A 14,380-nucleotide genomic window follows, 5' to 3' on the forward strand; every position below is an offset into this window, starting at 1 on the left:
CCCTGGATTGAGAAGATCCCCTTGAGAAGGAAATGGCAACCCAACCCAGTATTGTTGTCTGGAGAATCCCATGGACAGGGGAGCCTGGCAGGCTGCAGTTCACGGAGTTGCAAAGAGTGGGACACAACGGAAGCGCCTTAGCACGCGCGCACTAAACATAAGTAATTTTCTCATGTGTTCTCATTTAAAACTCTTCTTCTCACATCCTAATTTCTGGCAAGTGTGTCATTTTCACCTCATCATTCCAGAAACTTCCCTCTGACCTGACTTCCCCACGTTTCCACATTAGGACGTTTAAACATTTAAAACCTTGCCTCTACTGAGCTCCACCGGGAGGCTGCGTGCCCAGTGAGGGCAGCCCTGGCACGGGGACAGCGTCCACCCCGAGGAGTAAGTCTTCTTCACGGGCCTCTAGGCTGTGACCAGCAGCCCCAGAGGGGGTAAACTGGAAGGGCCGGAAACTGATCGGGGAAAAGGTGAAATACTGGAAAATAGGCCCCAAAGGACACTGAAAAGTGAGTCAGAAATCCCTCAAGACAGCATCTTCTGGGTCAGGCCTGAATGATGTGCTGCTTTGAGACTAGGATGTGGCCTGTTTGCGACTGGCTTCTGCTGCCCACGCTGCTCATGGCTGAAACGGAGCCTCCTACAGACACAGCGTGGCCATCTGGTCTCCCCATGGTGCCCAGACCCTGTACACACCGAGCACCTCGCTTCCCATCACTCAGCTCCTCTGGTCTGTGCCTTCAGAGCTGCAGGGTCCCCTCGGGCAGCTGCCCCCAAGCCTCCCTGGCCGGGCTAGGGCTTTTCCCCCCACAGACTGGAGCCTGGAGCCAGGGCCTGGCTGGGCACGGGTGAGCCACGGGCACCCACAAACAGTGCCATCAGGCTGCTCGGCGGAGCCCAGGCTGGCTGCACCCTCCACACCCGGGCACCCCACCGCGCGCTGTGTGGATGTGACAGGGTAGGGAGGGGTCGCCAGTCTCCCTGAGGACACACCTTGAGGTCATGGCTCACCCTGCCCCCACGACCTGTCCCCCGCCCTGCGTCCCGTGGGAAGAGCAGCGCTCACTTTTGCAGTGAGTGACGTTGGTGGAGCCGTCGAAGTCCGTGCTGGTGTTGCCCGGGCAAGTGATGCAGTGGTTCTGGCCAAACTCGGGCTGGTAGGTGCCGACGGGGCAGCGGATGCAGCGGTGGCTGGTGGTGTTGTAGTGGTGTCCGGGGGAGCAGTGCACTGCCGGGGGGAGTGAGGCGGGGTGGGCATTCTCCCCGGGGCTCCCTGCCCTCCGCCGCTGACTCCGCAGAGGCCGAGGCCCTTCCCCACCTCTGGGTGACCTCCCACCCGTGCCCAGGCCCTCTGAACCGGCTGACCCTCTGCTCCTGGACCCCATCCACGACCATGCTCTGGGGACCGCGGGGGTCTGAGCAAGCCAGGCAGACGGAGCCCTGCCCCAGGGCCAGCTCCCTGCTCAGGCTGCGCCCGTCTGACCCTCTGCGGCTGGTAACAAACGGAGAGTGAGATGCTCGGGGTGCACGTGGAGGGAGGCCAGGAGTCTGGCGTGGGGATTTGAGGAATGCGGAGCTGGCCCCAACAGAGGGTGTGGCTGGAGCAGAGCTCGGAGGTCACAGTGAGGCCTGGGCTTTCCTCTGAGCAAGCAAGACCACCTGGAGCCTCACCATCCCTGGGCTGCTGCTCTGGGAGAGGGCTCTGGGGAAGCTGGGTGGGGGCTGGGGCGGAGGCCCTGGGCAGGATGGGTCAGGGCCGTCGGGAGCTGGTGGCGGCCTGGGTCAGTTTAGAAGCTGGAACAGTCTGGCTCTGTTTAGAAGCTAGAGCTGCAAAGGTTGCAGACAGACTGGGGGTGGGGGGAGAGGGAAAGAGGACTCAGGGTGATGCCGAGGTGCCCTAGAGACTTGGCAGGAAGTTCCGCCGTGCACCAGAGGGGGCCTGGGCTCGTGGACTCTGAGGGGCTTGTTAGACACAGCGTGGAGACGTTGGGCAGGAGGGCAGAGCTGAGTTCAGGGGGAGGCTGGGCTGGGGACAAGCTGGGGTCATCTGTGAAGAACGCTACTCAAAGCGGGCTCACGGATTTATCCAGACTCAGAAGCGAGTGCCTGGGGGCTGGGACTGGCCAGCTCTCCTGGTCGGGGGTGGGCCAGCTCTCCTGGGGCAGGGGCAGGGGCAGGCTGGCTCTCCTGGGGGCCGGGATGGGCCAGCTCTCCTTGGGGTGGGAGCAGGCCTGGGCACAGGCCAAGGGGAAGCAGGAAGCTCGCTCTGCAGGGGCCGTGCCACCGAGAATGGACTGGGGCTCCAGCAGCACTGGGATCCTGCGGGCACCGGCTGGGAGCACAGGCACTGGGATGGCCATCTGTCCGGCCGGTGGGGATTCAGAGAGGGTGAGACGGGAGGAAGCCCAGACACACTTCTGGGGGACGCCAAGAGTAAAGGCCAGGACCCCTGGCAGGAGCTGCGGGGGTTTGGGGGCTGGAGAGCCAGCTGGGAGGATTCAGAGTTTGTGGTGGGCCATCAGTGGGTGGGCAGGGCTGTCCATCAGCAGAGAGCCAGCCCCTGGGATGGGGGTGGAGAGTTGGGGACGTGACCGTGGCAGCACTGAAGACCTCTGATCTCTGACCTCTGACCTCACCCCACTGCCCCTCTGCCTCTTGCACTTCCTCCCCTCCCAACGTCCTCCCAGCACAGCGCAAAGCCCAGTGCCTTGAGGGGCGGGCGGCTGGGGGCCCAGAGCTCCAGACTGGAGCTGCTGTGTTTGCCTGCCCCTCTTGTCTGAGACTCTCGGGCGGGCGTGGATTGGCCCCCTGCTGTCCCCGTCCTTGTGTGCAGCACAGAGCTGGTCGCCAATGTCCCCTGCTTGTGGGCTCCAGGCTCTTCCTCTGACCTTGGGCGCTTGCCACGGCAGGGAGTGAGAGGCGTCCAGGGAAACTGTCCCTGAGCAGAGGGGTTGGGAGCGGGGTCGGGGGTGGGGGGGTCGGAGGGAGAGTCCTCACCTTTGGCCTCACAGTCTTGGAAGGAGGCGGAGCCCTCGTGCTTGGTGAGCAGGCCCCCTCCGCAGGGGAAGCAGCCTGTGCGCCCAGGTTCAGGCTGGTAGGTGCCCATGGGGCAGGCCTGGCAGGGCCTGAAGCCATCGGTGGAGAAGGACCCTGGAGAGCACTGGCCTGGAAGTCAGAGGTCACAGCTCAGGCTGGGGGAGGGGCGCTTCGCTCAGGCCCTGCCCTCCGCTCAGCCCTCAGCTGCCCAGGAACGGCTGCAGGCAGCGGGCAGCAGGCAACCAGGCCTGGGGAGGGGGAGGGATGCACGGTGTGGCCTTGGCCAGGCCTGGCGTCTCTCCTCCTACCCGCCTGGAGGGCTGCGGGATGAGGAGAAGCGCCCCTGCTGCAGAGCTGGGAAGGGTGGCCCCCACGGGTGGAAGTGGGAGGTCATTTATTTCAGGGTCCTCTGCCCAGGGGTCAGGCCAGGCTGTGTCTTCACGTGGGGGGGCAGCTCCCTTGGAAAAGACCCTGATGCTGGGAAAGATTGAAGGCGGGAGGAGAAGGGGATGACAGAAGATGAGATGGCTGGATGGCATCACCGACTCAATGGACATGAGTTTGAGTAAACTCCGGGAGTTGGCGATGGACAGGGAGGCCTGGTGTGCTGCAGTCCACGGGGTCGCAAAGAGTCGGACATGTCTGAGCGACTGAACTGACTGCACTGAACTGATGCTCCCCGGTCTAGCTGCCTGGCTGGGTCTGAGCAGAGGCAGGAGGGTCTGTGAGGTCCCTAGGGCACAGCTGGGATAAAGGGAGGGGACAACATATTCCAGCAAGGAGTCAGGATGTGGAGGGTGTCCTGGTGCTGAGCAAGGCATGTGTTCAGGGCCTTCTCAGCCCAGACCCTGGAGATTGCTGCTCCCCCCAGCGGCCCCTCCCCGTGGCTCGGTTGGGAAAGAATCTGTCAGCAATGCAGGAGATCTGGGTTCAATTCCTGAGTTTGGAAGATCCCCTGGAGAAGGGAATGGCAAGCCAGTCCAGTACTCTCGCCTGGAGAATCCCATGGACAGAGGAGCCTGCTGTCCATGGGGTCGCAAGAGTCGGATACTACTTAGCGACTAAACCACCACCACCACCAGGGGCCTCTCTGGGGCAGAGACCACACTCCTGCAAGGGGCTGGGCCCAAGGGCAGCAGGCCGGCCTGCAGGGACTCAGATCTGATCCCTTCTGTCCCCAGGGAAGGCTGGAGGTTACCGCTGCCCTAAGGGAGACCCTTCCTCCCCCATTCTCTTGGGTAATCCCCACATGGCCTGGGAAGGGAGGCTGATGGGGGGAAGCTGATGAGCCCATTCCCAGATGAGTTAAGTGTGGGTGCTGCTGCTGTTGCTGCTGCTAAGTCACTTCAGTCGTGTCCGACTCTGTGCGACCCCATAGACGGCAGCCCACCAGGCTTCCCCGTCCCTGGGATTCTCCAGGAAAGAACACTGGAGTGGGTTGCCATTTCCTTCTCCAATGCCTGAAAGTGAAAAGTGAAAGTGTGGGTAGTAAATGGAAAAGCTCTTTGCAAACCAAACTGGTTGGTAAGTTGAGAAAGGGTTCTCCCAACCACCTTCGGGGCAAACTGTGAAGTTCTCTGTGTGGGGCACGGTGCTTGCCCGGCATCTGGCCACACTCCACGAAGCATTCTGACCCTGATGGGTGCTTCACGAGGGCTCGGGTGTTTGGTGAGCCATAAAGCACTGTGAGCCTCTGCTGCCAAGCCGCCCTGTGAGCCAGTGATCAGCTGTAAAGTCCTTTCCGACCAGCTCAGGGCGGTTTGGAAACGCATTGCGTGCAGCTCACTGAGTGCAGCCCAGCGCCTGCTCACCACCGTGCCTGCGCGCTGTGGGTCTTCAAGGCGCTCTGTGAGTGCAGCTGCGTTGACGTCCCCGCGGGGCTCAGCTTTGGGAACCTCAGTGCAGGCAGGAGGTGCCCCGTCCCCACACTGCCCTGCGCTCCTCCGAGGGTGGGCCCCTACTCACCTCCGCACTCGGATACGTTGCGGGCACCGGCCAGGCCGAGCCCGTCGCTGCTGGGGCACGGTGTGCAGCTGAGCTGGCCGAGCCCATCCTGGTAGGTCCCTGGTAGGCACGGCACACACTGGCCGGGCTCTCCGCTGAAGTAGGTGCCAGGCCCGCAGGCCACTGCGGGGGGCAAAGTGGAGAGACTGCTGGGGGCCGAGGTGCGGAGCGGGGGCCAGCCGACCTGGCTGTCCATCTCCTGGCACCCTGAGCCCAGGCTCTGTCCTTCCACAGAGGGCACAGCTCTCGCCCTTGGGGCCCAGACCCTTCCCAGAAGTGGCGGTAGTCAGGCAGCGGTCGTCAGGGTGGACTCTGGTCTCACGCCTTCTCCTGGTTGCTGCTGCTGAGGGCCCTCCCAGACCCCTCCTCTCATCCCTCTGGTAAGGGGCCTCCGCACGTTGCCCTCCAGCCCCGACCCCTCGCCCGTGGACCACCTGCCTCCGGGATGCGCCGCAGTCACTTCATCCAAACAAAGCCCCCTGCCCGCCCCTCTCCATCCCTCTGTGGGAGCTGCTACCTGAGGCTGTGGGGGGCAGAGCAGAGGGGCTGGGGGAGTGACGGGGCCCCGGGGGGCTGAGGGTACAGAGATGCAGGACCGAGGAGAGCCCGGGGAAGCTGGTGGCACTGATCGCGTAAGCACACTGACGAGGAGACAAGGAAACAGGCTGGGAAGATAAGGAGGAAGGGAGGTGGACGTCTCCCTGAACAAGATATTCAGAAACATGGAAATAAAAAGGCAAGGTTACAAAGAAACCGAAGGTATTGAGTCGGAGGTGCTGGTACGAACTCGTGGTTTTATAAAACACACAGATGTGCCCCACCCCCTCCGCCACACACACACACACACACACACACAGACACACGCACGCGTGTGCGCGCACGAAAGCATTATGGAGCAAATGCTGTTAGCCGTCCCCAACGGGGGACTCTGGACAAAGCAAACGTGGACATTCTTTGTTCTGTCTGGCAACGTTTCTGCAAGTTTGAAATGGTTTCAGAGTAATTTATTAAAAACGCATGAAGGGTAGCACCGCCAGTCCCCCGCCCTCCCGCTGAGTCGCGGGGTGGCACTCTGCCTCCTGCCCTGTCTGCCCCCGCCGCCCGGATCCTGCCTTCTCCCCCGCTCCTGCATCTCTGGCCTAGTCTACGCCGTCTGCTCTGGGAGTGTGTCTCCACGCCAGTCAGCACCTCCCTGAGGGTGACTCACGAGCTTCTCAAGCTAGCCGGGACACCTGGAACCCCACCTCCTCCGACCCCTCTCCCCCACGTTCCCCCAGATCAGAAAACCATGGCCCCTCTGCCCAGGTGGCCCACGCCCCGGGAGCCGTCCTGGAAGCCTCCTTCTCCCCCGCCTCCCCCTCCAAAGCGTGCTCTCTGGCTCTCTCTCCCACGTCCGCTTCTCCTGCTGCCCCTGCTTCCAGGCCCCATCATCTCTCGCCAGGTCTCCCCTCCTCCTCCACCGCCCCCCACCTCGGCCGTCCCGCAGCTGAGGGCGGGTGAGGCTGCGCCCACTCGGTACGGTCCAGAGCATCATCCCACGGCGCCCAGGGCCGCCCCGGGCCGGCCAGGCCCTACTCTGTCCTGAGGGTGTGTTTGCCTGCTGGCTGCCTGCCTTCTTTCCCATGTAACCGTGGACCCCGCTAGAACAAGGACTCTTGCTGGGTTCACCTCCTAGCTCCCTGCAGCTGGTTCTAAAACCGTCCCCGACTTGATTCGCCGGTTCTGGGGCACTGATCGCTAGGGGCACCGGTCACCAGCCTCTTTCACGAGACCTGGCTGCCTGTCCTGGGCCTGCTGTGGCCGGGCGCCCCCCTTGCTCCTTGCAGCGTGGCCGCCCCCCCGGAAGCCCTCAGCCTCACAGGCATCTCTGCCGGGCTCCTCCTCTGCCCTTGGCTCCCACGCGCCTCCTCCGGGAAGCCTCCTCTAGCCACTCACACTGGCCCCACACCCTCCATGCCCCTTGGCGGGGGCCTTGCTGACCTTGCTCTTCCTGCCTGCCCTCCGGGGGCGGGGGTTGCTATCTAACACCAGCCATCGCATCTAAGTGCTTCCCTTGGGGGGCCTCCTTGTCCCCCGTCCCCTCCCAACGTGTCTGTCTCCCCTGTGAGCTGTGACCTGGGCTGGATGGACAGAGGTAGACTGCAGGTGACGGGCAGGGACTCACCGCATTTGCCGTCCTGCGGCGCGTGGCCGGGGCCGCAGGTCCCCGGGCCCTCTGGGGCCTTGGCCGGCCGCTGGGCCAGCTCGTACTCCGTGCCCGCGACCTGCACGGAGAAGTGCTGCCGGCTCAGGGACTTCCGCAGGGTCTTGACGGCGGCCTGCAGGCTCTGCTCCGCTCGCCTCCGCACGCAGTCGGCCTCACAGGTGTCTGCAGGGGCGGGCGAGACCCAGGCTCGCCACCTCCCCCGGGAGAGGCCTCCGCCACCACATGCCCCCTCTGCCAGATGCGGGGGCAGCTGGGCCTCTGCTCGGGGAGCTTTCCCGAAGCAGCAGCAGCAGCAGTGCTGGAGAGGGGCGCGGGAGGGCTGGAACATCTGACAGGCTGGGGACCCAGGCTCCGAGAGGTGTGAGCAGTTCGAGGCCCCGAAGCAGATCTGAGAAGCGGGCAGGCTTCTGCCACTGCGATGCATCTTCCCTCACCGGGCACAGCACCCTCATGGGAGCCCCTCCAGCCACACCAACACCCGTGAGGCTGCCTCTGTCTCCAGCACAGCGTTACAGCCCTCTGACCTTGAACCCGGGGCCCCTCGTGGCCTGGAGCCCTGTGCCTTGCTAGCCTTGATGCCCCGCACTCAGACTTGCCGTGAACTCCTGCTTCTGGCCGCCCTTCCCCGCGCCGCATCTCCTGAACACCCCCTGCTCTCTCTGCCTCTGGGCCTCTTCTATTCCCTCCGCCTAAACACCATCCCTGCCACCTGCTCCCACTTGGTGAACTGTGATTTTAGGTCCTGGTCCAGATGGCACTGCATCTTGGGGGTCCTGGGGCCCCTCTCTTGGGGAGGGCCCTGAGCACTGCACCCCGTTCGTTCTTACACGCCCACCATCCAGGGTCTCCCTTGGCCCTGGGTGGGTGTGTGCCCCCTCCCTGCCCCCTCCATGACTGGCGGTGCCGCCAGCATGGGGACCAGGGTTTGTCCCCTGTTTCTGTAGCGTCCAGGGCCAGGCATGCCCTGCACACACTTGCTCAAAGACCTCCGCTCCTCTGTCACAGCTCAATACTCATTTACAGCGCGGAGGAAAATGAGGAACACAGTCCAGCCCACAAGGCCCCTTCTGGAACCTGGGAGAGACCGGTGCTGGGTTCGCGGTCCTGGGGAGGACCTGCCTGGCCCGGGTGAAGACAGAAGGGAGGGGAGAGGTGGCGTGGCCCTCCCTGCAGCCCCAGGCCTGCTCCTGCTGCGGCCCCGGCCTTCTTCTCCACCCTGGGCTGCGCAGCTGCTTTGAGGCCCCACTGCTGGGGCCAGCTCCCCCGCCTGCCTGGCCAGCCTCCACATCCGGGAGCCATCGTGGCTGGAGTGGGGGCCTGGCTTCAGGCCCAGCAGATCCCCGCCTGCCCTCCCCGTCTGCCGTCCTCGTGGAGGCTCTCAGCACCTCGCGAGGGGACCCCTCACCCACCTGAGGCCTCTTCCACCTTTGTTTCCACCTCGAACTCGGCCGTGATGTGGGTCACCTCCTTGGATGGAGACTTCCGGCCGCGGCGCCTCTTCTTGGAGGAGTCACACTTGAGGGTCACAAAGGTCAGGTGGCAGTTTTCTGGACAAGGAAGGGGCCACTGTGGAAAAGGTGGCAGGGGGCGGGGAGCGGGGGTCCCACCTTGCCTAAGAGTCCAGGCTCAGATGGGCACACAGGCTGGAGAAGGCCAGGGTCTCAGGATGGGCCCTGGGGGACGGAACCCTGTACCCACCCCATCGAGGCCCTCACAGCGCTGCCCGTGGGGCCCCTGGAGCGTCTCCCTTAGTGAGGCCGTGCATCCCCAGCTCGGGGTGACCTGGCCCAGGTTAGGCCTGCCGAGCGCCCGGCTTTGTTAGGTTTCAGCAAACAGAGCTGGCGTGCTTTGTTTTGGCCCTGCTCTCTGGCTTTCCCCGTGGAGGTCCCCTGCCTGGAACGCCCTTCTTGGCCACCCTCATTCAAGAAAGGGCTCCTTCCACTTGGACATGAGCCAGCAGAAAGCCTCGCTCTGGGGGGAGCTCGCTGAACCCCGGGGTGAGGTGGAGAGAGGGGCCGTGGGGATGGTCTTCTGCTGGCACGCTGGCTTTCATCCCCAGGGACACCACCGCAGTCTGCGGGGCACCAGGGGGGCCCCGAGGGCCCCACTGCCCGCCACATGGGCTGGCACTGGGATGGCCCACTCACCCAGCAGCAGCTGCCTCGGGGCCTCCTTGGCTGGCTCCCGGCTTCGGGGCCGGAGGCGGCACTTGGCGTCTCGGATCTTGAAGCGTGCCTTCTGCCTGATGAGGGCGGTGGGGGCACCTGGGGAAAGCCCACACCCAGTGGTGGCCTCTCCGTGGACAGGGGGGTGGAGGGGCCCAGGCACGGCAGAGGGGGAGGGCCTGAGGGTGAAGGGGCCCACTGGGGGTGCCGTGTCCCCTGGGAGCTGGGGGTGGGGACCTCTGCAGGCTGACGTCTCTCCCTGAGAAAGTGCGAGTGTGGACGGTGGGGCCGAGCTCAAGCCAGAGGTCAGCCAGCCAGAGGTCTGCGGAGGAAGAAAGGCAAGCCTCCCGCCTTCTTCCTCATCACCAGAGTGAGTTTACGTGGCTCGTGCCTTTGGGAAAAGGGGCAGCACACGCGGGAGAGGGGAGCACGGGAGGGAGGGGCCTGGAAATGACGCAGATGCGCAGAGCCCTGACTCCTTCCGAGAGCAGCACACAGAGCCCACGGTAAAGACTCCTGGAGCCACGGCAGCTTGGCGTCACACGGCGTATGCATCAGACATGTCACTGAGTCCAGCATCCCGAACAGGGAGGGCTGCCGAAGCACTACCTCCAGCTGCGGGGAGCTGGCTGCGCCCCGGGGGCCAAGAGCGTGTGTGTTTCTGGAACTCCTGGGACGGGGTCTCCCAGCAGAGCCCCGACTCCGGGAGCTTGTACAACCTCATGTCACAGCACATGTGACTTATTTCCCTGAAACGGAATCTGAGATCCACAGACTCAGAGCACTCACTGGATCCGTGGCCCAGAGCCTCAGAGGCGGGCAGGCCCTTCGGTGGTGCACAGGCCCTGGGCTGGGCCTTGGCCTGCAGACTGGCTGCTTCTGGGTCCTGGCCCTGCTCTGAGCTCCCCAGCACCCTGAGCCATACGGGGCAGGTGCCAGGTCGGGAGACCTTCCCGGGCTGTGCCCCTTCGCTGGTGACCCTGCTGGTGACCCCTCCATGACCCTGCTGGTGCCGGGTCACGCGGGTGAGCTGCAGCCTGGACAGGCTGGGGACTCTACCTGAGCAGCTGGGCCCGGCGCTGGAGCTAGTGACGTTGCGTTTCTGGAGCGCCTTGCCCTGGAGGCTGGGGACACCGCAGCTCAGGCTGTAGCTGTTGTCCGAGTCTGTGGAGAGGCCAGTGGTGAAGCGGGTCTGGGTGCCCCTCTCTCCCAGCACCCCAGATCCTAGGGGCCTCCGGGGGGTCACTAAATACAAGGACGGTCGGGACTGACCCTTACGTCCGCTCATTCCTGCTCCACGACCACAGGCTAAGTGTCTGGGCAGGAACGAGACCACTGTGCTTTTGAGGAGGACGCTGTGGCCCCCAGAAAGCCAGACAGCTGCCCAGGACCACTCAGTGACCAGGGCCGGGGGTCCTCTGTTGGGATCCTTTCTCAGAGAGCAGCAGGGAGCGGGGGCTGGATCCCGGGGGGACAGAGCCCTGCCCCCCTCTCCGCCGCCCCTTCCCTGGGACAGCCTCAGTTACCTGGCGTGAAGAGTGTGTGGCCGGGGCAGGCAAGGGAGCAGCTCTCCACACCGCCCACCTTGCCGCAGGACAGCTGGGCCGGGGGTGAGGCCTTGGCCCGGGAGAGGCACCTGCCCGTCTCTGGGGAGAAGGAAGACACACGAGAGGGCTTGAGGGACCGGGGAAGGCCTTTAGGAGCCGGCAGGCCCCTGAGCGTGAACCAAGAGGAACTCCCGCCGCCCGTCGGTGCCCTGGCCAGACCGTCTTGGTGGGAGGGGGCTGCGAAACGGCAGAGTCCACATCCATTTGGATGCAGGAGGACACTGGGCCCAGGGAGAGGCGTGCTCCCCCGACCCCAGTCCACGCTATCTGCGAGAAGGGTCACACTGTGTGCCCAGACCTGAGGGCGGGGTTGGACCCTCTCCAGCAGCGGTCCCTGCCCACCTGGGGAAAGGAATGGCTGAAAATGGACATGGGCTTCTTGGTAGTGACCGACCTCGAAACACGGGAGGGCCACTGGGAACCCCTCTCTGGGGCAGACCCCAGACACATCCACTAGGTGTTTGAAGATGTCCTGAACTGAGCTCTTCAGAGTTTCTCACGTGTTTATCTTTTGAGGATAAAACATTTTACCCAGACCCCTAGGAAAAAGACTGACAGTTCTATAGGCAAGGTAGACATGAGAACTGGTCTCATAGGACCTTCTAGAATTGATCGGTGACACCTGCCTCTGGGAGAGTCACCGTCTGAGTCCACCATCAGTGGTGGAGTCGCCCCGAGAACGGGTGGACACAGGAGACTTAGCTGGATTAAGACACTGCAGTGGGGAATTGCCAGTTTGGATGAGCTTCAACATGTGACTAAACATTTTCAAAAGGAGTCTTAGAAGGTAAACCATCTAGAAATAAAAACAGACTCATGGCTCTCCAGATAAAACATCCAGCCCCCCAATAAACACAAGACCAGAAGTCCCCTGTTCCCAAAGAATCAAGAAGCTATGAACAAAAACACCTGCAGATAATCCAAACAGAAAGGGCCGCTGGACGAGCCAGTGTTCTCTCTGGTTAAGAAACAGAGGATGACCATCCACCCCCAACCTTCCAAGGCAGACATCAACCCCTAGCAGTCCCCTGTACTTGCTCCGACTTCCTAGAGGGGGTCATCAAGAACTGCAGATGAACCACACGGCTTTCCTGTGTGCGGGGGGCCACCGCCCCTGCCCTGCACGTGCCCGCACATCCTTGTGGGGCACGAAGGACGCAGAGCACTGCCGGATCTTTTCCAGGGCCATTTCTCGGGGGTTCGTTTGCAGTGAGCAACCTCTAGGAGTAAGGTCTCATCTCCCTCCAGACAAGAGCAGCCTGGCTTCCGTTCACTGTAATAGTGAGTGATGAGTTCCCCAAGCTGGGTGTCCTTCAGCTGGGATGCAAGCTCCCTGTCTGCATAGCATCCTCTGGGTGGATGAGACCTAGGGGGCTGCTTGCTGAGCTGCGGGCTCAGAGACCGTCGAACTCTGATCTGGGGGTCTAATGTCTCCTGTGGGTGCCCACAGAACAGGGCCGGGCTAGCTTGCTCAGCTCTCATGCAGGGGAGATCTGACTCCACCATGCCTACCATCCATCTTAACCATCTCAGAACATGGAAACCCTCAGAAAGATGTTTAAAGTCTCTTCCCAGGTGGTGCTAGGGGTAAAGAACCTGCCTGCCAATGCAGCAGACACAAGAGACACAGGTTCTCTCCCTGGGTTGGGAAAATCCCCTGGAGAAGCGCATGGCAACCCACTCTAGTATTCTTGCTTGGAGAATCCAATGGACTGAGGAGCCTGGTGGGTAATAGTCCATACGGTTGCAAAGAGTCGGACATGACTGAAGCAACTTAGCACAGCACACAAAAAACAAGAGGGAAGGCAAACTCAGTTCAGTTCAGTTCAGTTTAGTCACTCAGTCGTGTCTGACTCTTTGTGACCCCATGGACTGCAGTACTCCAGGCATCCCTGTCCATCACCAACTCCCAGAGTTTACCCAAACTCACGTCCATCGAGTCAGTGATGCCATCCAACCATCTCATCCTCTGTTGTCCCCTTTTCCTCTCACCTTCAATCTTTCCCAGCATCAGGGTCTTTTCAAATGAGTCAGCTCTTTGCATCAAGTGGTCAAAGTATTGAAGTTTCAGCTTCAACATCAGTCCTTCCAATGAATATTCAGAACTGATTTCTTTTGGGATGGACTGGTTGGATCTCCTTGCAGTCCAAGGGACTCTCAAGAGTCTTCTCCAACACCACAGTTCAAAAGCATCAGTTCTTCGGTGCTCAGCTTTCTTTATTGTCCAACTCTCACATCCATACATGACCACAGGGAAAACCATAATTTGACTAGACAGACCTTTGTTGGCAAAGTAATGTCTCTGCTTTTTAATATGCTGTATAGGTTGGTCATAACTTTTCTTCCAAGGAGCAAGTGTATTTTAATTTCATGGCTGCAGTCACCATCTGCAGTGATTTTGGAGCCCCCCCCCAAAAGTAATAAATTAAAGAGGAGGAAAAATGTACATTTGCCTTAAAGTAAGAATACCTGGTTGTGAGAGAATATGACAAAAGGCAGGGAAGAGGCATATTTGAAAATCTGGGAGCGGCAGGAGGCTTGAGGGGACATGAACTTGATTTGCTTTGGTTTATTAAAACCACTCAGAGGTGGGCCTTTCTAACCATCGTCAGCTCTTTCCTGAGTCCCAGCCTGCACCTGCTCCTCTGGGATCGTCATCGGATGAGCCTCCTTTCCCTGCGTCAAAGCTCTGGCATGTGTGTGTGTGGGGGGACCTACACTGCAAATGGAGCTGGCAGCTGAAAGACACCTGAGGGGTTTTATTTTTTGAAGTCTCAGAAAATCTTCCTCCCCCTGACTCAGATCATCGCCGATGGGAGCCTTAACATACCTCTCTTACGTATGATCAAAAAACAGAATCCCTGGGGCAAACTTGCCACAGCAACTGGAGAAGAGCCCAAGAAGAGCCCAGATTACTATAAACCTTTCTTTTTTTATTTTTGTGTCAACATGCAAAAATTAGGCCAGGCTCTTGGGACAAACTCAATGCAGGACGCATCTGTGAGGAAAGCTTGTCCCCGCTGCCTCAGAACAATCACAGCCTGGGATAAAGTAGTCGGAACGTCTTCGGCCCTTGTACTAGAACCGCCTTCAAGTCTGAAGGAACCATATGTAGCACGATCCCTCCCGTACTTTTTCTGCTTGTCAGTGAAGTCCTTATGGTGTCTGGTTCCTCACACCACCATTGAGCAACTCTTGTACCTATTCTTTTTCTCAGCCTCATTGCAAGGCTTTTGGGATCTTAGTTCCTGACCAAGTGCTGAAGCTGGGCCACAGCAGTGAAACAGCCAAGTCCTAACCCCTGGACCACAGGGAATTCCCTCTCCTAGCCCTTCCTGGAGGAGACACTCACCTTC

At 61.3% G+C, this 14,380-nt stretch overlaps 1 protein-coding gene across 4 annotated transcripts in view; it reads right to left on the reverse strand.

Moving 5' to 3' along the window:
• Nucleotides 1-14,380, reverse strand: part of SCUBE1 (signal peptide, CUB domain and EGF like domain containing 1) — a 124,195-nt gene that overhangs the window by 6,191 nt on the left and 103,624 nt on the right. For all 4 annotated transcript variants that reach the window (XM_069581731.1, XM_069581734.1, XM_069581732.1 and 1 more), the window contains 8 exons: nt 10,944-11,063; nt 10,477-10,581; nt 9,400-9,516; nt 8,662-8,799; nt 7,211-7,414; nt 5,008-5,169; nt 3,004-3,171; nt 1,073-1,234 (listed from right to left, as the gene is read on the reverse strand). In XM_069581731.1, coding sequence (XP_069437832.1) covers nt 1,073-1,234; nt 3,004-3,171; nt 5,008-5,169; nt 7,211-7,414; nt 8,662-8,799; nt 9,400-9,516; nt 10,477-10,581; nt 10,944-11,063 — 1,176 coding nt within the window. The remainder of the gene's footprint in view (nt 1-1,072; nt 1,235-3,003; nt 3,172-5,007; nt 5,170-7,210; nt 7,415-8,661; nt 8,800-9,399; nt 9,517-10,476; nt 10,582-10,943; nt 11,064-14,380) is intronic.

Source organism: Ovis canadensis, chromosome 3 (genome assembly GCF_042477335.2).
Source record: "Ovis canadensis isolate MfBH-ARS-UI-01 breed Bighorn chromosome 3, ARS-UI_OviCan_v2, whole genome shotgun sequence".
Lineage (NCBI taxonomy): Eukaryota > Metazoa > Chordata > Mammalia > Artiodactyla > Bovidae > Ovis > Ovis canadensis.